This window comes from Aquarana catesbeiana, linkage group LG07, assembly GCF_042186555.1.
Source record: "Aquarana catesbeiana isolate 2022-GZ linkage group LG07, ASM4218655v1, whole genome shotgun sequence".
Taxonomy (NCBI): domain Eukaryota; kingdom Metazoa; phylum Chordata; class Amphibia; order Anura; family Ranidae; genus Aquarana; species Aquarana catesbeiana.
The window spans coordinates 141,372,239-141,394,999 of record NC_133330.1 but is presented as its reverse complement, the minus strand read 5'-3'; the positions used below and the strand labels follow the sequence as shown (position 1 = coordinate 141,394,999).

Here is a 22,761-nt window from a genome sequence, read left to right as displayed (position 1 = left end):
ATTTGTAGGTTGTGTGGCAACAAAACATAGAAAATGCCAAGGGTGTGAATACTTTTGCAAGGCACTGTATGTATGTATGTGTATATTATACATTTTTAGCAGAGAATCTAGAGAATAAAATGGTGATCATTGCAATATTTTATGCCACATTGTATTTGCGCAGTGGTCTTTTAAACGCAATTTTTTTGGGGGAAAAAAGACACTTTCATGAATTAAAAAAAAAACAAAAACTAAACAGTAAAGTTAGCCCAATTTTTTTGCATAATCTGAAAGATGTTACGCCACATAAATGGATACTTAACATGTCATGCTTTGAAATTGCAGTCGTGGAATAGCGACTTTGTACAAACTTTCCCTTGGATTTTTGTACAAAGGGTGTTGGCTAGAAGTTTGTCTTGCATACAGACAGGACTTTTCCAGCCAACTTTCACCAAATTCCGTGGTTTTTCAGCTCTTTGCCACCACCCTTTGGTCAACTTCTGTATTGTCCTCATATTGTGTCAATCTCCTCACTTTTTTATTGGCGAGATTGACGCCTTGTGAGCCGGGTTCACACTGGTGCGGGGATCCGACTTGGATGCCAGGCACTGTGTTTGGTATGAATCTTGAGCGGGAACTCCACGCCAAATTTTAAATGAAAAAACCGGCATGGGTTCCCCTCCATGGGCAAAAAAAGGCGTGGGGGTCCCCCCCAAATACATACCAGACCCCTATCCGAGCACGCAGCCCGGCTGGTCAGGAAAGGGGGTGGGGATGAGCCGAGCGTCTCCCCCCCCTGAGCCGTACCAGGCCGCATGCCCTCAACATGGGGGGGGGGGGGGTGCCTTGGGGGAGTGCCTGCGGGCCCCCCCCCCCAAAGCACCCTGTCCCCATGTTGATGAGGACAAGGGACTCTTCCCGACAACCCTGGCCGTTGGTTGTCGGGGTCTGCGGGCGGGGGGCTTATCGGAATCCCGGAGCCCCCTTTAATAAGGGGGGCCCCCAGATCCCGGCCCCCCACCCTATGTGAATGAGTATGGGGTACAGCGTACCCCTACCCATTCACCGGGAGGGGAAAGTGTCAATTAAAAAAATTCCAGCTGGAGAGAGCGTCGTTGCAACATCTCTGCAAGAGGAAGGAAGACGATCCAGAAGTCCGGGCCACCGCTGGCAAAAGAGCGGCAGAAGATGCGGACACCGGGATAAGACGCCGGAGAGACCCCCGAAGTCGAAAGAAGACCCCGGAGCTGCCTAATAAATTACTCTAAAAACCTGTGTACTGTGTTTTTTATTGACACTTTTTTTTCCCTAGGTGAATGGGTAGGGGTACGATGTACCCCATAATCATTCACATAGGGTGGGGGGCCGGGATCTGGGGGCTCCCGGATGCCGATAAACCCCCCGCCCGCAGACCCCAACGGCCAGGGTTGTCGGGAAGAGGCCCTTGTCATCAACATGGGGACAAGGTGCTTTGGGGTGGGGGGCCTGCAGGGCGCCCCCCTCCCCCAAAGCACCCACCCCCCATGTTGAGGGCGTGTGGCCTGGTACAGCTCAGGAGGGGGGGGGGCGCTCGCTCGTCCCCACCCCCTTTCCTGACTGGCCAGGCTGCGTGCTCGGATAAGGGTCTGGTATGGATTTTGGGGGAACCCCCTAGCTGTTTTTTCGGCGTAGGGGGTTACCCTTAAAATCCATACCAGACCGAAGGGCTTGGTATTCTCCAGAGGGGAATTCCCTCTTGCGCCCGCCGCAGTAGGAAAATGTGTTTTTCCTATTGCAGCTAGCGCGAGATGTACAGTACCCTGCCACCGAGAACCAGCACGATCCGATCGCGCTGGAAACATTCTCGCGGCTGCGTACTGTAGTTTGTACAAAAGTCCGATGGCTTTGTGTACACATGATCGGACTTTGCTCCATCGGACTTTTGTTGCCGGAAAGTTTGTCCGTTCGCACAGCCAACAAAAGTCCGATGGAAACTGAAAAAGTTTGTCCGATGGAGCGTACACACGGTCGGATGTTGCTCCAAAACAGCTAATTTGCATGTTTGTTGTCAAAAAGTCCGATCGTGTGTATGGCCCTTAACTCTAACCTGGTAACCATTTATATTTTTTAAAGCTCTGCCTATGGAGATTTTTAGGTACCGTAGTTTTAAAGGAGGTCTAGTGCTAGAATTATTACTCTCACTCAGACGATCACGGCAATACCTCACGTGTGTGTGATTTGAACACTGTTTACATATGCGGGCGCGACTTGCGTGTGCATTTTCTTTGCTGCACAAGCTCGTGGTGACAGGGTCACTTTAAATGTTTTTTTTTTTTTTTTCTTTTTATATATATTTTTTTTTTTTTTTTTTTTTACATTGTCACTTAAAAAAAATAAAAACAAAATTGAAATTTTAATTGCTGTCACAAGGAATGTAAACATCCTAAAAGACCCCAAATCCCTCCTTTGCACTTCAAAGTATTCAGATCACCAAAAACTGCGATTCTAAATACTGTCTTCTTTTTTCAAAAATTGGCAGCCGAGTAAACCGTGAAGTGACGTGACGTCGCTTCCGTGTTTACACAAAGAAGACTGGAAGGAAGCAGTTTCCGGCTTCCTTTCAGTCTTCACTCTAGCCGGATCATGGATCGCGTCTCCCGGTGGGACAGGAGGCCCAGGAAGAGCGGCGGAAGGGGAGGACGTCACCTCTCGCTCCTTTGGGATAACAGCCCAGCGGCTTTTAGCCGCATCGGTTGTTATCCCTGAAGAGCCGACCTCCCACTCTAAAAACTGTACCGGGATGATGCCTGCAGCTGCAGGCTTCATCCCAGTATAACCCCTTAAAGCCGAGGCCGCATATGTGCATACGGTCAGTGCTAAGGGATTTAGACCAGTATGTTTTCTGCTATGTGTTTTTGGTAATTAAGCGTATATTGGTTTGCACAAAAGTTATAGCATCTACAAACTATGGGATATTTTTATAAAATTTTTATATATTTTTTTTCTTTTACTAGTAATGGCAATCAGTGACTTTTATAGGGGGATCGCGGTGAACAAATTGGACACAAAGTGACATTTTGACGCTTTTTTTTTAATTTATTTATTTTTAAGTGATCAGTGCTAAAAAATATGCACTGTCACTGTACTAATGATACGGGCAGGGAAGGGATTAACATCAGGGGCGATCAAAGGGTTAAATGTGTCCCTAGGGAGTGCTTTCTATAGCACTGTGGGGGATGCTTTACCTGTGGGAAGACAGAGATCCGTGTTCCTGCTTAGCTGAAACACAATATCAGTCTTCCCCTGTTACAAAACGGGGATCTACCTTGTTTAGAGGCAAACTGCCGTTCTGCCTCTCTCCGGAGCGATCAGCAGACATCGGGTTTGACAGACCCGCTAATTGGCTCCCGTTCTGTCCATTCACAGACCCGGAAGGGCGAAATCATGTACAGTTATGTGATTTCGCTCAGGAGACCCGCCACACCGCAGTACATATACATGGGGCGGTTGGCAAATGGTTAAATCCGCTTTCCTAGACTTTCTGCTTTTATTACCAAGCTTGACGTGATTGGTTAGATTAACACATCAGTGTATCCCATACATTGCTGAAAAAAGATCACCACAGTCTGCAATTTCTAATTAATTACCTGTTATCCCGACATGAACAGTTGTATCCTAGGATATTCCCCTTTTACTACAAGGCTCCAGAGCGTTATTTTTTTGAACTAAATGCGGTTTCCCACACTCCCCCGCCCCCCCCCCCCCCCCCCCCTTTATTTATTTTTTCTCGGGTTCCTTCCCCAACCTTGTAGTGTCTGGTATATCTGGGTCTAATCCAGACGTCCATTCTTATTCTCTTTCCACACAATATTTTTATCGGTCAGGTTTCATGTAGTAACAATCTCATTGGCACCCCTCAGTTCCCCTCCATGAGCATTTCTCTCAGGCTATGATGACACTCTTTTGAGACAGCCTGTACACAGTTATCACTAGAACTTTTCTCCTCACTATGTGGGGAGGCTTGCTCCAATACATAGAGCCCCTTTTTACTCTTCATTACCATAACCTATATATTCCTGACTTACAACCCTCAGATCCTGTCCTGAGCTTTGATATGCCCTGCCCTCTCCTCCCTGTATCAGGGAGGAAAGGGCCTTCTCAAGTCTGCACTATGGTGCCAGTTGTGTGGCTTAGAACATAAATGTTGTATTGCCTCTGTCCTTATGTATGTTTCTCTCTTCATCTGTGGGCTGTAGGAGCCCTGACACTCACTAAACTTTTGATCAGAGATCTTCCAGTATCTCTAATTCACTATTCATCAATTTAGGGGCATTCCTCCTCTAGGTTTGTGCCTCTTTTCTTGGGGCATTCAGATTGCTACCCCCCATACTATGGCAATTCCAAACAAAAGAAGTAGCAGGATGAGGAGAAGAGAACGCGTTTCATCACACTAGGCAAGAGCTACTTCTTCACTTTATAGATTGCAAACACCTTGGTACCCTACAGGTCTTGGTTTGGCCTTGTATATCCTCTTCCAAACACCCTGGCACCAGCAAGCCCTGTGCACTCTCCTTGCAAGAAGTTGCTCTCCTTTCTTTCGCTGCAACCTTCTGGGTTCCTCTGGTGCCACCTTCAGGCGCTTCTTGCTCGTACAGAGCCCTCCCCTTGTGTTCAAGGGGATTATTTTCCTAAAAGGTCCTCTAACAGAGTAGAAACTTTCTCTCCATTGCTCCTGGCAGCCAGTTATTCTTTAGCTCCTTGTTTCTTCCTGGGAGCCCCCTATTTTCTCAGCATCCAACTTCTGTTTTTCTCACAAGTTGCAGAGCCACCATTTAATCCTCTGTTCACATTTACAAAATCGTATTTTCTTTTCTGGTGGCTGTTGTGTTCCTGTTTCATGTTAAACCCTAAATATGGCTGTCTGCAGCGCTTCCCTTCCACCTCACAAAATCTGGGTATTTCTCTCCCTGCCATTATTTCAATTTGTTGCTGCTGTGTGTGGCTTTACCCATACAGCTGGGTCGTTTTGTTCACAGAAATATTTGAATAAAAGTGCCATCACCATGACAGAAGGACTGGTAGTTCTCAATGGACCTTAAATGTGCTGATGTCACCACACTTGGTCCCTTGATTCTTTCTCCAGACCTATAACTGAAGGTCAGTACTTTGGTATGAGCATGCAGTGGGAGGAATAGTTTTCAGGTGCCAGAGCATTGCACCTGCGATCCACAAATGATGGTTTTAATGTTTTGCAGGCACAAATGCAAAAAAAAATTTTTTTTTTTAATCTTTATGCATGCATTTATTCTCACAAAAGATGGTGATGGGCTTGAATTCTGAGCCTGCTTGTGGGAGTAAATATGTTCTGTTTGTTGGAATGTTGTATTTTATTTCATATGTAATACATTCACAATTTGTATCATGACTCCTATGAAAAATACACTTGCAAACAGCACCCAGATTACAGGATTTAAAAAAAATGCACTACAGAAATTCATAGGGTGAGAACTTATTAATTGAAAGTACATTTTTAAATGTTACTCATACAAATGTTCTGATAGAATGTTATGGTAAACTTTCTGTGGTGCTTTTGGAGCAACTGTTTTATTCTTGTCTTGTATCCTGTTTTATTCTTGTTTGCAGCTGCAGGCTCACCCGGTACTGTTTTTTTTAGCACGGGCGGTTGGCTCTTTAGGGGTAACAACTGATGCAGCTAAAAGCCGCTCGGCTGTTATCCAAGAGGAGCGGGAGGAGTCTTTGCCGTTCCGCCGCTCTTCTCGGGCCTCCCGTCCCACCGGGAGACCCGATCCACAATCCGGCACGTTTCACCAGCTATGCTGAAACCGGAACAAAGCTGTTTCATGTAAAAACACGGAAGCGTTGTCACTTCCGGTTTACTCGGCTGCCAATGGCGCCGATTTAGAAAAAAAGATAGTATTCAGAATCGCCGTTTTGGCGATCTGAATACTTTGAAGTGCAAAGGAGGGATTTGGGGTCTCTTAGACCCACGATCCCTCCATAAAGAGTACCTGTCACCACCTATTACTGTCACAAGGGATGTTTACATTCCTTGTGACAGCAATAAAAGTGATCAGATTTTTTTTTTTTTTTAAAGTAACCATGTAAAAAAAAAGTTTTAAAGCGCCCCAGTCCCTGCGCCGCAAAGAAACCGCATGCGTAAGTCGAGCCTGCATATGTAAACAGTATTCAAATCACACGTGTGAGGTACCATCGCAATCATTAGAGCGAGAGCAATAATTCTAGCAAAAGACCTCCTCTGTAACTCTAACCTGGTAACTGTTAAATTGTTTTTAAAGCGTCACCTATGGAGTTTTTTAAGGTACCGTAGTCTGTCTCCATTCCACGAGTGTGCACAATTTCAAAGCGTGAGGTGTTGGATATCTATTTTACTCGGTGTAACATCTTTCACAGTATACACAAAATTTCGGCTAACTTGGCTGTTTAGTTTTTTTTATTTATTTTTTTTCATGAAGGTGACCTTTTTTTCCCCAAAAAATTGCGTTTGAAAGACCGCTGCGCAAATACTGTGTAACATAAAATATTGCAACAATCACCATTTTATTCTCTAGGTTCTCTGCAAAAAAAATGTTTGGGGGTTCTAAGTAATTTTCTAGCAAAAATATGTATCAACTTGTAAGCAACCAATGTCAGAAATAGGCTCAGGCATGAAAGGGTTATCCTATATGCAGTATGTAGTCTCTGATTTTCACAGATTGTGTTCTTTATGTGCTGGCAAGTGTCTGGTTAAAAAGGACAAAACTTTACCAAAAACATATTTGATTTAAAGAAAAGTTCATTTTTATATTTCATGCTTCTATAATGCAATGCTTCTAACATTTTATTAAGTTCAGTGTAATTTCCATTTTAGAGTGGTAAATCTGCAGCTGGTGTTATTGACCTTACCCTGGATGATGAAGGTCCTGAACTGTCTTCTCAAGGTGAGCACAAAACTAAAGACCATGTTGTCCTTGGTTTACACACATGTAAACCTCCAGTTTATGTTCTGCGATTAATGCAAATCATTTAGTTGCAGCTCATTGGGTGACGTAGCTCTTTGAGATGTAGCTAATTTATTTATTACAGGTACTCGTATAGCGCAGAGAGCTTGCAATCATAAGGTCCCTAACTCTTATTCATATATACTCATACTAGGGCCAATCTAGACAGGATCCAATTAACCTACTAACAGGTCTTTGGAGTGTGGGAAGGAAACCGGGGTCTCCAGGGGAAACCCATGCAGGCACAGGGAGAACATGCAAACAATAGTGTTGTGACCATTAAATAAGATTTTACTTAGTGTTTGTAAAGGTTGTTTACCTTAATGTATTCTATGTATTTGGGTAAAAAACATCTGTATGCAGCTTCTCCCAAGCTCTCCCCTTATACTAACCTGAGGCCATTCTCGATCCAGTGTTGTACTTGAGAGCAATGTCCCTCTCTCTCACACACTCTCACACACTCTCACACACTCTCTCACGAAAGCTGCAGAAACCATTGCCTCCTGCTGCTGCTCAATTAAATCCTGTGACTAGGGAGTGGGGGGCTGGGCCAAGCCGTATTGTTTGTGTCAAGAGTCGTGGACAGCGTGGCTCAGGGAGAAGCACGCAGGTGTGCCGCCATAGGAAGCGGCTTCCTAATAATGGCACACCAAGAAGTGGAGGAGCGCCAGCGAGGGACTCAAGACGAGGAGGATCAGGGCTGCTCTGTGCAAAACCATTGCACGGCACAGGTGTGTGTGTGTGTGTGTGTATGTATGTGTAATATATATATAGATATAGATATAGATATATAGATATATATATATATATATATATATATATATATATATATATATATATATATATATATAGATATATATAGATATATATAGATATATATAGATATATATAGATATATATATCTATATAGATATATATAGATATATATCTATATAGATATATATATCTATATATATATATATATATATATATATATATATATATATATATATATATATATAAAATATATATTTTCTCTATATTTATTTTCTCTATATCTATCTATATATATCATGTCTGTTAAAAAGATTCAAAGTCACTTTATTGTACACACGTTTGATTGTGAAATTAGATATCTGTATATTAGTGGTGCTGAAATTAATTGCAGCACGATGCTGCGACCGGCATAATCGATTGGTGGGTGACATCATCCCAACTTGCCCCGCCCCTCCTGGGAGAGCGCTCGGAGCGTACTCTACTTATAGCTGTTGAAATGTTTTATTGAATCCCATGTTACAAGCCATTAAGTGCCCCACTGTATGTGCTATTTAAAAAATATGTAACTTTATACTGCATTTCTCAGAGCATCCACGCCGCTCATGTGACTGCCCACCCCACCTCTCTTCTGATCTGATGGCTACAGTCAGCGGACTGAATTCCCCGCTGACGCCAGGAGAGACGTGAGGCGGTGCGGGTGGGCAGTCACATGAGCGGCGTGGACACTCTGGGAAATGCGGTATGAAGCTACACATTTTTTTTAAAAGCACATACAGTGGGGCACTTAATGGATTGTAACATGGGATTCATTAAGACAGTTATTTTAACAGCAGTAAGCGAGTTTGTACTCTACTTACACCTCTTACTGGCTCCCTGCTGACAGTTCCCTTGATCTTCCCCGTTTGCACCTTCCAGCAAACTAGGAGTTAACACAGTGGAATGTGCAAACGGGGAAGCCCAGGGGAACTGTCAGCAGGGAGCCAGTACAGTGAAATTCACAGGGCTGTTTGTCAGCTGCACTGGTTTAAAACTACACTGTGGACTGAAATGTTTAAAAGGAATTCCACTGGATTGGTCGAGAGTCTGTGTTCTTTTGGGATTTCACCAACAGGCAGCTAGTTGACTCCTAAATCCTGGTTTAAATTGACTGGTCTTACTCTGTCGTGTATTGGCAGTGACTTCAATTTGTCACGTGGAATGGGTGTTTGTAAGCTGTGAATTCTATCTCTTCTGACCTCCGTGTGTGTGTGTGTGTATATGCCTGTACCCTGTAGTGCACTGGATTAGTACAATTTTTAGGTGAGTGAGATTATTTTTTTAAATACAAACCACTCGTTTTTTTGTTTAAGTCGTTGGCTACAAAAAGTGTAGCTGCTGACTTTTAATAAAGACACTCGCCTGTCCCACAGTCCAGTGACGTGGCCGCCCAAACACTGTTCTCTCCCCCGCCTTTTGGGGCGCTGGCAATACTACTGTGGGCATCTGACTGGGATAGCTTCACAGCCGGGTGCGCATGTCTCACTGCACTGTCCTGAATGGCCTGGCCTGTGACCTGTCCTAGAAGATTGCAGGGAGGGAGGAGCCGCCTAGGCGGCCCGCGTAGACGTTAGAGCTGGGTACCACTTTTGGGTGGCATGCGACTTTAATAAAATTATATTTATACAGAAAGCACTATGACATCCCTAACCTTGGACTCCAGGAGTAGATCATCGCACCCCCAACCCTGCCATGTACACAGCACAGGGGATCCTCTACCTCTGATATTCCTCACCTGCAGGACTCCATGATGACATCTTAACATCCTCTTTGATTCTTCCATCATTCGCAACCACCACCCCACCACCACCATTTTTATCTTTGAACTCTTCCATCCTTCATTCCTATCCATGGATTCTTCCAGCCTTTTGTTACTATCCATGGATTCCTCCATCTCCAGCCTTCTGTTACTATCCATGGATTCCTCCATCTCCAGCCTTCTGTTCCTATCCATGGATTCCTCCATCTCCAGCCTTCTGTTCCTATCCATGGATTCCTCCATCTCCATCCCCAGCCTCTTTCATCCTTCAGTTCCTATCGCTAGACTCCTCTGGCCTTCCATTCTCAATTCAGGGATTCCTTCCTTCCTTCCTTCCTTCCTTCCTTCCTTCCTTCCTTCCTTCCTTCCTTCCTTCCTTCCTTCCTTCCTTCCTTCCTTCCTTCCTTCCTTCCTTCCTTCCTTCCTTCCTTCCCCCTCCCTCATATCCTGGACTCTTCCATGTCCTTCTCCTGCTATATGCAGGGAGTGCCTCCCCTTTTTATCTACTTAAAAAAATAAATACATTGAGTTCTTCTAAATTCTTGAATTTTTTTTTTTTTTTTTTTTTTTTGATGGAAACCATCGGCAGTAATCGTGATGCATCGCAGCATCGAATCGTTGACCATATAATAATGCGCACCTCCTAAACCTCTCTAAATTGGGAGAATTAAATGAATATTTACATATGTGCAGTGTTCTCCTATAATGTAAGGGAACAGAGCAAACAAATAATAAATTAAAGAACTTTATATTTTTCCTACTAAGAAATTATATTAAGAAAAAAAAATCGATCATCTGTGCTTCTGATTAACATCTGGTTTTGGATACTATACAGTGGATATAAAAAGTCAACAGGCCCCTGTTAAAATGTCAGGTCTTTGTGATGAAAAAAGAGACGAAGATAAATAATTTCAGAACTTTTTCCACTTTTTAATATGACCTATACAAATCAATTGAAAAACAAATGGAAATCCTTTTAGGGAGGGGAAGTAAAAAAAAAAATAATGTGGTTGCATAAGTGTGCACACCCTAGTATAACTGGGGTTGTAGCTGTGGTCAGAATTAATCAATTGATGTTAAATAGGAGTCAGTACACACCTGCCATCATTTAGAGTGCCTCTGATTAACCCCAAATAAAGTTCAGCTGTTCTAGTAGGTCTTTCCTGACTTTTTTTTTTAGTTGCATCCAACAGCAAACGCCATGGTCCGCAGAGAGCTTTCAAAGCATCAGAGGAATCTCATTGTTAAAAGGTATCGGTCAGGAGAAGGGTACAAAAGAATTTCCAAGGCATTAGATACACCATGGAACACAATGAAGACAGTCATCAAGTGGAGAAAATATGGCACAACAGTGACTTTACACAGAACTGGACGTCCCTCCTAAAGTGATGAAAAGACGAGAAGAAAAGGGCTGCTGAGAGGCCTACAGCAACAATAAAGGAGCTGCAGGAATATCTGGCAAGTACTGGCTGTGTGGTACATGTGACAACAATCTCCTGTATTCTTCATATGTCTGAGCTATGGGATAGAGTAGCAAGACAGAAGCCTTTTCTTACGAAGAAAAACATCCAAGCCTGGCTAAATTTTGCAAAAACACATCTGAAGTCTCCCAAAAGCATGTGGGAAAATGTGTTATGGGCTGATGCAACCAAGGTTGAACTTTTTTGGCAATAATTCCAAAAGATAGGTTTGGCGCAAAAACACTGCACATCACTAAAAACACCATACCCACAGTGAAGCATGATGGTGGCAGCATCATGCTTTGGGGCTGTTTTTCTTCAGCTGGAACAGGGGTCTTAGTTAAGGTAGAGGGAATTTATGAACAGTTCCAAATGCCAGTCAATATTGGCACAAAACCTTCAGGCTTCTGCTAGAAAACTGAACATAAAGAGGAACTTCATCTTTCAGCATGACAACAACCTAAAGCATACATCCAAATCAACAAAGGAATAACTTCACCAGAAGAAGATTTTTTTAAATGTTTTTGCAAAGAGTGGAAAAATATTGCCAAGTCAAGATCTGTCATGCTGATACTCATACCCAAAAAGACTGAGTGCTGTAATAAAATCAAAAGGTGCTTCAACAAAAGTATTAGTGTAAGGGTGTGCACACTTATGCAACCATATTATTTTTTTTTAGTTTTTCTTCCCTCCACCTAAAAGATTTCAGTTTGGTTGTTCAACTGAGTTGTACAGTTTCTCGGTGACATTAAACTAAAGAATTCTGAAATTATTTATCTTTGTCTCTCTTATTTTTTTTATTTTTTTCCCTTTTACGTCATTCAGGCCAGCCACTATTGAGAGATAGTCTCCTTCTCTTCCTCTAGGAAACACTGCGCCAGCCCATAAAACTCTCACTTCCCCTGCCAGACCTCAGTTAATAGTGTTTCCTCCGGTGGGGAGACACTGTGCAGGGAACCAGGCTTGTGGCCTCTCTCAAACATCCCCAGGGAAGTAGGGGCTTCCAGCGTTTGGATGGCGGTACATACCCGCAAACAGCAGCCACCCCTTCCTTGTCGAGCATGGCATCAGGTTGTGGGGAACCCCTATTGCGTCCACAGGGCCACAGCAAGGAGACACTCCGCTCTCCCTGTACGCTGTACAGGCCGCATTTTTGTTTGGAACGAGCGGGCCGGACGACAGGCGACGTCATTTCCGGCGGACGTCTACCTTTGACCCGCGACTTCCGGTTCTGGGTCGCGGTGCTGATAGGGGGCCGGGCTCAGGCCGGAGTGAGTTGTTTTACACGTGCAGACAGCGTGAGACTCTACACAGGCAACCACCTGCAGTCATGTCTGAGGCAGATGCTGCAACTCATGCGGACGCTATCTCCAGCCTTCCCAAGGTAAGAGTTCCCTGGGGAGGGGTCCTCTCTACCTAGGATTGTTCCCCCCCCCCCCCCCCCATGTATGGTTCCTTACTCAGAGAGGGGACAGACCCCCTGGGTGGTCGGGGTGGGGGTGACTCAGATCCCTACAGGTGGGTCGGGTACACTCCCAGGGTTGTTTCCGTTAAAAAATCGCTGAATGTAATATGCTTTCTGTATGTAATTTCAGAAATCCACAGAAAAGACAAAGTCCACTCATGTCTCTAAAAAGAAGGGTGCCTCTTGTAGGGACAGTTTAGGGGAAGCTTGGACCAAGGTTTTGTGTAAAGAATGCATAGACTTCCTGGTAAAGGATTGGGACTCTGAGCAGCAGTCCGGCTTGGCAGCCTCTGTGAAGGAGCGGTCATCCACTTTTTCATCTTTTAAAAGGCTTTTTGAAAAATTTCAGCTTCCCTCTAATCCCATTCAGCAGGATACAACCCCGCCTTATGCTCAGGGCTCTGCTCCTGCCAGATCTACTAATATAGTTATGGCAGAGGAGGTTTCAGGCCCTTCCGGGGTGGAGCTTAGGCAACCAGACAGTGGCACTTCTGACTCCCATGAGGAATCAGAGGGGGAGGACCAGGACGGTGAGTCCAGGAAAATCTCCAGGTATAAATTGTCCCTGGAGGAGGTGGAAGATCTCCTAGGGACAATATACAACCCTCGGTATACACGAGGATAAAAAACCCCTCTCACTCCATGACCTTATGTACAAGGGCTTAGGAGATCAAAAGAAAACATTTTTTCCCAGTACACGAGGTTCTGGTGGAGACTATTAAAAAAAAGAGTGGCAGGATCCTGAAAGAGAGCCCTTTTTCTCTAATTCCCTTTAGAGAAGATTCCCGTTTTCAGAGGATCCAGCGTCCATTTGGAATAAAAACCCCAAGTTGGATGCGGCCTTCTCTCAGGTCTCTAGGCACACAGACCTGGCATTCGAGGATATGGGAGCCTTATTGGATGTCATGGACAAAAGGATAGACTCACTGCTGAAAAAGACGTGGGACTCAACAGTCGGTAACTTAAAACCAGAAATGGCTGTTACCGTGGTAGCCCGCAATTTAGAACACTGGCTTTACCAGATTCAAGAGCATATTGAGGCTGGCACGGCTAAAGAGACTATCCTAGCTTCTTTCCCCACGATTCTGCGAGGAATCGCATACATAGCAGATGCCTCGGCAGAATCAGTGCGTTATGTCAGCCAGATCAGCGGCTCTGGCTAACTCGGCCAGAAGTGGCCCTCTGGCTGAAGACTTGGCCGGGCGACACCGCCTCTAAGGTCAAGTTATGTGGGATACCCTTGACAGGTGATCTACTCTTTGGTCCTGGGTTAGATGCAGTCTTAGACCGTACAGCCAGACAAAAAGTCCTTCCCACTTAAACGAAAAAACCCCAGCACAAAAAAAGGGGGTTTGTCCGCAAAAGCGCACGGAAGCTCCTAAACAAGGGGGACAAAAGAAAACCTTGGGCCAAAGAGGCAAGGGCAGAGGAGGGGCGATTTTTCGCCCTCCTGAAAAAGCCCAGAAAGATCAATGACTCTTTAAATACGGTGGGAGGAAGACTGTGGGGGCCTTCCTTCCACAGTGGGAGATCATCTCCCCCAATCGGTTCATCCTAGGGATCATAAGAAGGGGGTATCTCCTGGAATTCACAAGCCCCCCCCCCCAACAAAGGTTCCTTGTCACGCAGCTTTCCAGCTGCATGACAAAAGCCAAGGCCTTGTTAGACGCCCTGAAGGAGTTAGCACTGCAGAACGTCGTTCGCAGAGTACCAAAAGGGGAGGAAGGAGAGGGGGTTTATTCCCATGTATTTATGGTAAAAAAAAACCCTCAGGGAAATTCAGAATGATTCTGAATTTAAAGCCCTTAAACAGGTCAATTTGCTACAAAAGATTCCGCATGGAGTCAATTTTTACTGTCAGGGATCTGCTATCGCAGAATTGTTTGTGTCTCTGGACCTCAGATGCGTATTTACACGTCCCCATTGCAGAAACCTCTCAGAAGTTTCTCCGTTTGGCAGTAGACCTGGACGGTGCGATACTGCACCTACAATTTCAGGCCCTGCCTTTCGGCTATCCTCCTCGCCCCGAATATTTACCAAAATCCTGGCGGAGGCTATGGCCTTCCTGTGACTGCAGGGAGTGTCAGTTATAGCCTATCTGGACGACCTGCTCCTATTTGCAGTGTCCCCAGAAAAATTACTCAGGGATCTCGACCTGACAAAAAGGGTACTAACAGGATTGGGATGGATCCTGAACTTAGACAAGTCCAGTCTCATTCCTTCATAGCGCATTATGTACCTAGGATACCTGCTGGACTCGACACTCTTGAAAGTTTTTCTTCCAAGAGAAAAAAATTCTAAAACTGGACAGAGCAGTTTTATCTCTCCAGTGCAACCATCGGGTTTCCAAAAGGTCCATAATGTCAATGCTAGGTCTTCTAACCTCTACTCTCCCAGCAGTGCAGTGGGCAGGATTACACTTTCGTCCCCTGCAGTCATATGTACTAAAGGTTTGGGATCACAGTCAGAAGGATCTAGACACCTTAGTACAGGTTCCCCATCAGTTAAAGAGATCTCTTTGGTGGAGGAAGGAAGCGAGCTTGTCGCAGGGACGTCTGTGGCCTATCCCAGTTTCACAGATAGTAACCACGGACGCAAGCGGCAAAGGCTGGGGGGCACATCTGGGATCCCTTCTAGCGCAGGGCATATGGAAGGGAGATGATCTAAAAAGATTGTCCAATTGGAAGGAGCTGAGGGCGGTCAGCCTGGCCCTCAGGTTTTTCAAAAAAGAGCTTCAGGGCCACCATATACAGGTACGGTCAGACAACTCTTCTACCGTGGCCTATATAAACAAACAGGGAGGCACCAGAAGCGGCTGGCCCTAGCAACAGACAGTCTAAATTGGGCCGAGACCAACACTCTCTCTCAGCGGTTTTTCTGAGAGGAGAAAGGAACGTTATAGCGGACTTTCTCAGCCGGGGGAGGCTGAGAGAGGGAGATTGGGCCCTCAACCAGGAGGTTTTCAATCTCATCCGAAAAATGGGGACCCCCGGAAGTGGATCTTTTCGCTTCAAGAGACAATGCGAAAACCCCTGTTTTTTCTCCCTAAACGCAGGAGAAGGAGCAATGGGTGTGGACGCATTAACATAGAATTGGCATTTCAAGACATGCTATGCCTTACCTTTTCCGGTGTTATTACCGGTGGTTCTGAGGAAGTTCCAACTAGAGAGCACCTCCCTCATTCTAGTAGCTCCACATTGGCCAAAGAGGACATGGTTTTCAATTCTCAGTCAACTAGCAGCGGAACCGCCCCTATTCCTTCATCCTCCGGAGGATCTTCTCTCACAAGGCCCAATCCTCTGTCCACAGGTACACCAGTGGAAATTAGCGGCCTGGCTACTGAGGAGAGTATATTAAAATCTAAGGGATTTTCTCAGATTAATCTCCACCCTTCTCAACAGTAGAAAAAAGGAGACGCGTCAGATTTATAAAAAGGTCTGGCTCCTTTTCAACAAATGGTGCGTAGAAAACTCCTTTTGGGTGCAGAGCCCCATAGCCATTTTGGAGTTTCTGCAGTGTGGAGCAGACAAAAGGTTATCCGTAGGTACCCTTAAAAGCCAGGTGTCAGCACTCAGTGCTTATTTGGAGAAATCTTTGGCCACCAATCCATGGGTGGTGATATTCTTTAGGGCACTGTCCAGACAGAGACCTGTCCGAGGTCCTCCCTTTCCCGGGTGGGATCTATCTTTAATGTTACAGAGCCTAACGGGAATTCCCTTTGAGCCCTTGAACAAATGTTTGTTAAAAGAATTAACCTTAAAAATAGCTTTTTTAGTAGCAGTGACAACTGCCAGGAGAGTCAGTGAAATTGAGGCGTTATCAATTAGACCTCCTTTTTGCGTTATTTTGCCAGATAAGATAGTCCTTAAGACTGATCCAGCGTTTTTGCCTAAAGTGGCAAAGTCAGGCTTTCACAGAAGCCAGAAAATGGTCCTACCTTCATTTTGTCCCAACCCCTCAATGAGAAGGAACACCTCCTTCTAAAAAATTTCATTTTTTAGATGTAAGGAGGTGTATCCTACAATACCTAGAGATGACTAAAACAATAAGAGAGTCTGATTCTCTATTTTGTTTTCCGGGTCCAGAAAAGGACTCGGAGCATCTCAACGCACGATTGCCAGATGGCTTCGATTAGCTATTGGACAGGCATATTCTTTAGCAGGGAAGGAGATCCCTATGGGTATAAAGGCACACTCTACCAGAGCAGTGGCAACTTCCCAGGCAGAGAAGGCTGGAGCAACGCCAGAGCAAATATGCAAGGCAGCGACATGATCCAGCTACTCCACTTTCGTTAAACATTACAGAGTGGACCTGGTGGCGGCAGGGGAGCAGGCTTTTGGGCGAAAAGTTCTGTAAGCTGTAGTCCCACCCTAATTGGTAAGTGCTCGATTATCCTCTCAATAGTGGCTGTCCTGAATGACGTGAAGGGAAAATTAAAGTTACGTACCGGTAACGTCTTTTCCTGTAGTCTTTCAGGACAGCCCTAGTTACCCACCCTAAGCTTTGGGGGGGGTCTTATTAAAGACCAGAACGCAGTATGATAATTATATGGGATGGTATGTTATTAATGTGTTCTTGTGTCTCCCCAGCTGACCGGAGGTGATCTTGTAAAAACTGAGGTCTGGCAGGGGAAGTGAGTTTTATGGGCTGGCGCAGTGTTTCCTAGAGAAAGAGGAGGAGACTATCTCTCAATATTGGCTGTCCTGAAAGACTACAGGAAAAGACGTTACTGGTACCTTACTTTAATTTTTTTTTACATCATAGAAACCTGACATTTTAACAGGGGTGTGCAGACTTTTTATGTCCACTGTATGTAACTAATTCCAGGAATCTTGTTAGTGCAAATAGGCGATATTACTTATCCAGGGTCTTAAACCTTGGAATGTGTTCTATGCTGACTATAATGGATATCATTTCTGTTAATTGAATATGGATTTAAAATGAACATGGTTTTTCTGTTTTTATTGGGGTATTTGTGCATATGTTGGCTAAAATCGTTTAATAACTGTGGGAATTTCCCCACACAGCTTAAAGTGGTGGCCACTCTTTTGGTGTGGTGCTGTAGCATTTAAAAGCTCATTATATTATGGCAGCCCATTCATCGGAGTGAGAACTGTGCATTACCTGTACATGATGTGATACTCCATGCATTACCTCAACGCTATAGTCATAGGTGTGCGCAGCCTATTGCATTAGGGTATTCACTCCTAAGCTCTTACACACATGCGTGTGTGTGTGTGTAATATATGTATGTATGTGTAGAGATGGATAGATATAGGCGTCCATATGTTTACACTTTTATAGATAAATGTAAATATATTAATGTGTGTAAACATTTTTTAACCTTCTGCTGCCCTTCCAAAGTACATTTTCTGCGGACAGGCGACACAGCCAGGCTGGGTGACATACTGGTATATCACCCAACACATGCGCTAGTGCACACTAGCGCACCCCCTGTGGCGTGCAACAGCACAATTCCATGACTGCTGTGTCTTGTGAGCTATAAGCACCCGGGGAAATATGTAATCGCTATGACCAGTCGTAGTGATCACATGATATTTATGTAAGCCAACGGCTATGCATGAGTTTTCCGTTCATGACCGCTTGATTACTGTTAGGTTGCTGTGATTGGCCCACAGCTTTCACATGCTACCTGTACCATGTGATTAGCTGTAGCCAATCACTGCATGTCAACAGTAACTAAGCTATCATGAATGAAAGACCTTCATGACAGCTAAAACTATTGCTTAGAACAGTGACCTTCACTGTTCTAAGCAATAACAGTGTGAGAAAAACCCTGATGACCCCCCAGAGTAGTACAATATCACTATGGGGGGTGTGTGTTTGTTTTTGTTTTGTTTTTTTCTCACATACTGTCACCATTCAGTATCCTTGATCACTACCACACCTGTCATATGATGCTGTACTGCACTGATGACAGTAAAAAAAGAAAGTAAAACCTATTTGGTTCAGATGGTGTCAAGCGTGTGTGGCGGCAACCAGGTGAGGAGTACAAAGACAAGTGCGTCTTGCCTACAGTCAAGCATGGTGGTGGGAGTGTCATGCACTGGGGCTGCATGAGTGCTGCCAGCACTGGGGAGCTACAGTCCATTGAGGGAACCATGAATGCCAACATGTACTGTGACATACTGAAGCAGAGCATAATCCCCCTCCCTTTGGAGACTGGACTGCATGGCAGTATTCCAACATCATGACCCCAAGCACACCTCCAAGATTACCCCTGCCTTGCTAAAGACGCTGAGGGTAAAGATGGCCTGGCCAAGCATGTCTCCAGCCCTAAACCCTATTGGGCATCTGTGGGGCATCCTCAAACGAAAGTTGGAGGAGCGCAAGGTCTCTAACATCCACCAGTTCCATGATGTTATCATGGAGGAGTGGAAGAGGACTCCAGTGACAACCTGTGACACTCTGGTGAACTCCATGCCCAAGAGGGTTAAGGCAGTGCTGGAAAATAGTGGCTACACACAATATTGACACTTTAGGCCCAATTTGGACATTTTCACTGAGGCATGTACTCACTTTTGTTGCCAGCGGTTTAGACATTAATGACTGTATTATTTTGAGGGGACAGAAAATATACACTGTTATACAATCTGTACACTCCCTATTTTACATTGTTGCAAAGTGTCATTTCTTCAGTGTTGTCACTTGAAAGCTATAATAAAATATTTAAAAAAATGTAAGGGGTGTGCTCACTTTTGTGAGATGCTGTATATACTATAGTTTGTAGACTATAACTTTCACACAGACTAATATACACTGATTTGGCTTATTATTACCAAAGAAATGGAGCAGCATACATTTTTACCTAAATTTATGAAGAAAAAGGTGATTTCATTTATTTGCTAAATTTTATAACAAACTAAACTTGATTTTCCAAATTTTCAGTCTATAAAAAACCCAGCTCTATGTCAAAATAAGACAAATTTAATTTTGGGTACAGTGTTGCAAGATTGAACAATTGCCAGTTAAAGTAGCGCAGTGCTGAATAGCAAAAAATGCCTTTGCTCATAATGGGGGGTAAAACCTTAGATCAAGCGGTTAATAAATAAACACTTATCAATGTAAACAAACCCTTTCTCCCCATCAGCCACTTACCACGTGGCTGGAGGTAGACTCCCAGGCTGCCATCTCTGCTCTGCATCCTTTCCAGTTTCACCTGCTCGATCAGCCAGAGCAGCCACATGTGAGTGTGTAGGAGGGAGAGTTTGCCATACACCGCCCACCACCACCTCAACCTGGTGAGATACTGCACGGATGAGAGTCCCCACCAGCTGCAAGCCTCAGGATACTGTGTGCGCGGGGTACTAAAGGAACACTGCAGCCAGGTGAGAAAATCAAAGGCCGACCCGGTGATGGAGATGGTCGCAGGGATGGAGGTGAACCCAAATGCCTCCCTGGAGCTGCCCCTGGATTAGAGTGTGCCTAGGCATACCCGGCACACCCCCCTGTGCACATCTATGGAAATGGTGTTCTCTCAGTCTAAAGTGTTTTTTGTTTTGGGTTTTTTTTCCCCCTGGCTCCCCCTTTTCTCAGTGTGCCACCATATGAAATTGCTGGTGGAACACACACTGGCTCGATCCAAAGCTGTGCAGCCTGTGTCTATAGGCACTGTTGGTGAGGCTCGGACCCGTGCCCTGCTCTCTCCTCACAGTGGGAGCCAATGTGAGGAGAGAGACCGCAGCTCCAAGCGCTCGATCTATCCAGCCAGCAAAGTGCTAGTGCACTAGTCACCCCTGTGCATTACAGCCTCCGCTGTATATCTGTAGTGTGTTCTTACTGCTAGTCTTTGGGTATTTGGTGTGAGTGTTGGTGATCTTCTGTGCTTGTCAATGTTTTCCTAGTTTGAGGCTCTGACCTGAGGAAGCAAAAGGCACAACAGAGCATGGCAAATAATGAAGAATCGGCTGCATCAGGGAGACCACTGGCAGAAATTGAACCTGTCCTTTGCCAGTCTCTTTTGGACACTTATCCCATAGTTCAGTTCATCTTTTACCTGATGCTGCTATATTTGGCCTGGACATGTAGGTGTTAAAGTAAAACACAAGATAAATGGCTTAATACGCAGTTAAAATGCATAAAATTGTAAACTGTGATAACTAACAATGCCTGTAATCTTGTGATTTCTTATGGGATCATGTAAAGATGAGCATCAATCTTTCCTACCCTGTGAATCTTTTCTATGGTTTGTTTTTTCATAATTTACCTAAACACTCTTAGTGCTTAGCTGAGTATCTCAAAACATATCAGATTGCCGGTGTCTTGCCGAGAAAGTTCCCTCGGTGGATAAGTTCCCCCCTGTACTGCGCAAGCGCAGCGCCTGCGCAGTACGAACTACTGTCAGCCGCCGGAGATAGCCGAAGCTCAAACTTTTCAATCAGCTGTACACGGCGCCTGCGCCCTAGGTCCAGGTTCCTTCCCCACCATCCAAGTGGACCTAGAGGGGGAATCAAAAAGAGCCGAGCGAAGCGTGGCGAGCGAAGCGAGCCCGCGAGGGGCCCTCTTACAGGCGCCGTGTACAGCTGATTTTCAGCTATTCACCTTCGGCTATTTCCGCCGGATCCTACTGCGCAGGCTCAGCGCCTGGGGTGTCCTTATCCGCCGAGCGGAACTTTCTCGGCAGAACACCAGCACTGTGCACTGCAATACAATCTCTTTGGCTTGCACTGCAAAGGTTTCCAATGACGTATCGCCTTTGAAGAGAATTATGGGAAGAAGTATGAAGATTTCAGGTAGTTATACCTTGCCCTTACAGTTATTTTGATCATTTTAGATTCGAGAAGGACAAGCTCTGCAACAGTGTCTGCAAATGTTCAGCCATCCCAATCAGTTGGTCGTCCGTCACAGCCCTCCCAGATGAACAATCTTCAGTCATCCACACCTGTAGGACTATCTTCTCAGGCTACTATACATGTTTTACCAACAGGTACTGTTTTTTGTTCTACTCTAAAACATGTAGTGTGAGACACCCCTTTTTGAAATTTTATTCTTTGAAAAGGTTACTGCAGATTGTTAGCCGATTCTGTTTTGTAGATACCTTATTCTAATTTCCTCCCAAGTGCAAAGATGTGCCAATTATAATCATATGACCAGTCCTGGTGTTGTAATCAAAGACGACCAGGCAGGACAAGCGGTGAACCAATCACATGAGCAGGAAATTGGAAACATAGGGCAACGGAAGTTTGCCCCAAGTATGTTTATATTCACTTACTGTTGACTGATTTTCTACCTCTGCTGGAAGTATTTTTAAAGCATTAGCTGCACTTAGGAAAATATAAGGTTCGTTTTGAACTTTTCTCCTGCTAGTTGAGGGTTATGTCCTTGTGTTCTTGCAGTTACATTTTAATACACAATGTACAGGACACCTTATCATTATGTGATTGTAAGGATGCGTTTTACAGTTTGGTAGATTTAGAAACTTATGACCGTCAATTTGAAAGTGGATAACTTTTAGTAGCGCTAAATTACAGCAGCTAGGGGTTGCTTTCATTTGTCATCTTTTTTAATTTTTTTTTTTCTCCTAGAAACCTGGCTTGCCTGTTCTTTAGAAGAAAAGGTCAATGCAAATAATGTTTACATATCATATGTTAACGTTTCTGGATTGAGGGTGTATGCATGTTGGTTTTACTCTCCTTTTGTCCCAGATCTTCTTATATGCAGGTTCAAAATCAAACCTTAGCGGATCTTTCTTTCAGTTAGTTCAAAACTGCTGTTGTTTTTGTTTTGGTGTTTTTTTTTTTTTGTTTTGTTTTTTTTTTTTTTGTCCCTGAAAACACATTTTTATTAACTGAAAAGAAGTATCTTCCTGCTCATTGCTCCACATGCATTGTTACTAGTATAAAAGATTAAAAAGTACACTTTGTAATAAACTGTAGTATATATTGAAATTGATGGACTTTTTTTTTTTCCCCTGACTTTTTAACTACTGTATGTAACTGTATTCTTAATTTTAAATATGTAGTGCTGTGTTGCAAATACATGCAGAGATTGCAAAACAAGATATCCAACGTCTTCTCTTTTTTTTTTTTTTTCCAGCTCAGACCACGGTTAATATAACACAGCGGCCAGGAACACAAACTGCAACAAGAGCCTCAGCTCCTCGAGCGCCACATATGGTTTACACTACAACTACATTGCCCACTATCCCTGTACAGACACCTGTACGTAACACTGTTATGCAAAATCAGAACCTACGACAGATGACCCCACAAGCAGGAGGTAATACAATCCTATAGTATGAGGAGGAATAATAATCTTGACATTTGCTCAGTTTACCAGAATGATGCT

The 22,761-nt window shown here is 44.3% G+C and overlaps 1 protein-coding gene across 1 annotated transcript in view; it reads left to right on the top strand.

The window, feature by feature from the left end:
* The window catches only part of ATF7IP (activating transcription factor 7 interacting protein), a 192,471-nt gene that overhangs the window by 149,026 nt on the left and 20,684 nt on the right, over positions 1–22,761 (top strand). The window contains 3 exon segments of the mRNA XM_073592710.1: positions 6,848–6,917; positions 21,248–21,400; positions 22,510–22,692. Coding sequence (XP_073448811.1) covers positions 6,848–6,917; positions 21,248–21,400; positions 22,510–22,692 — 406 coding nt within the window.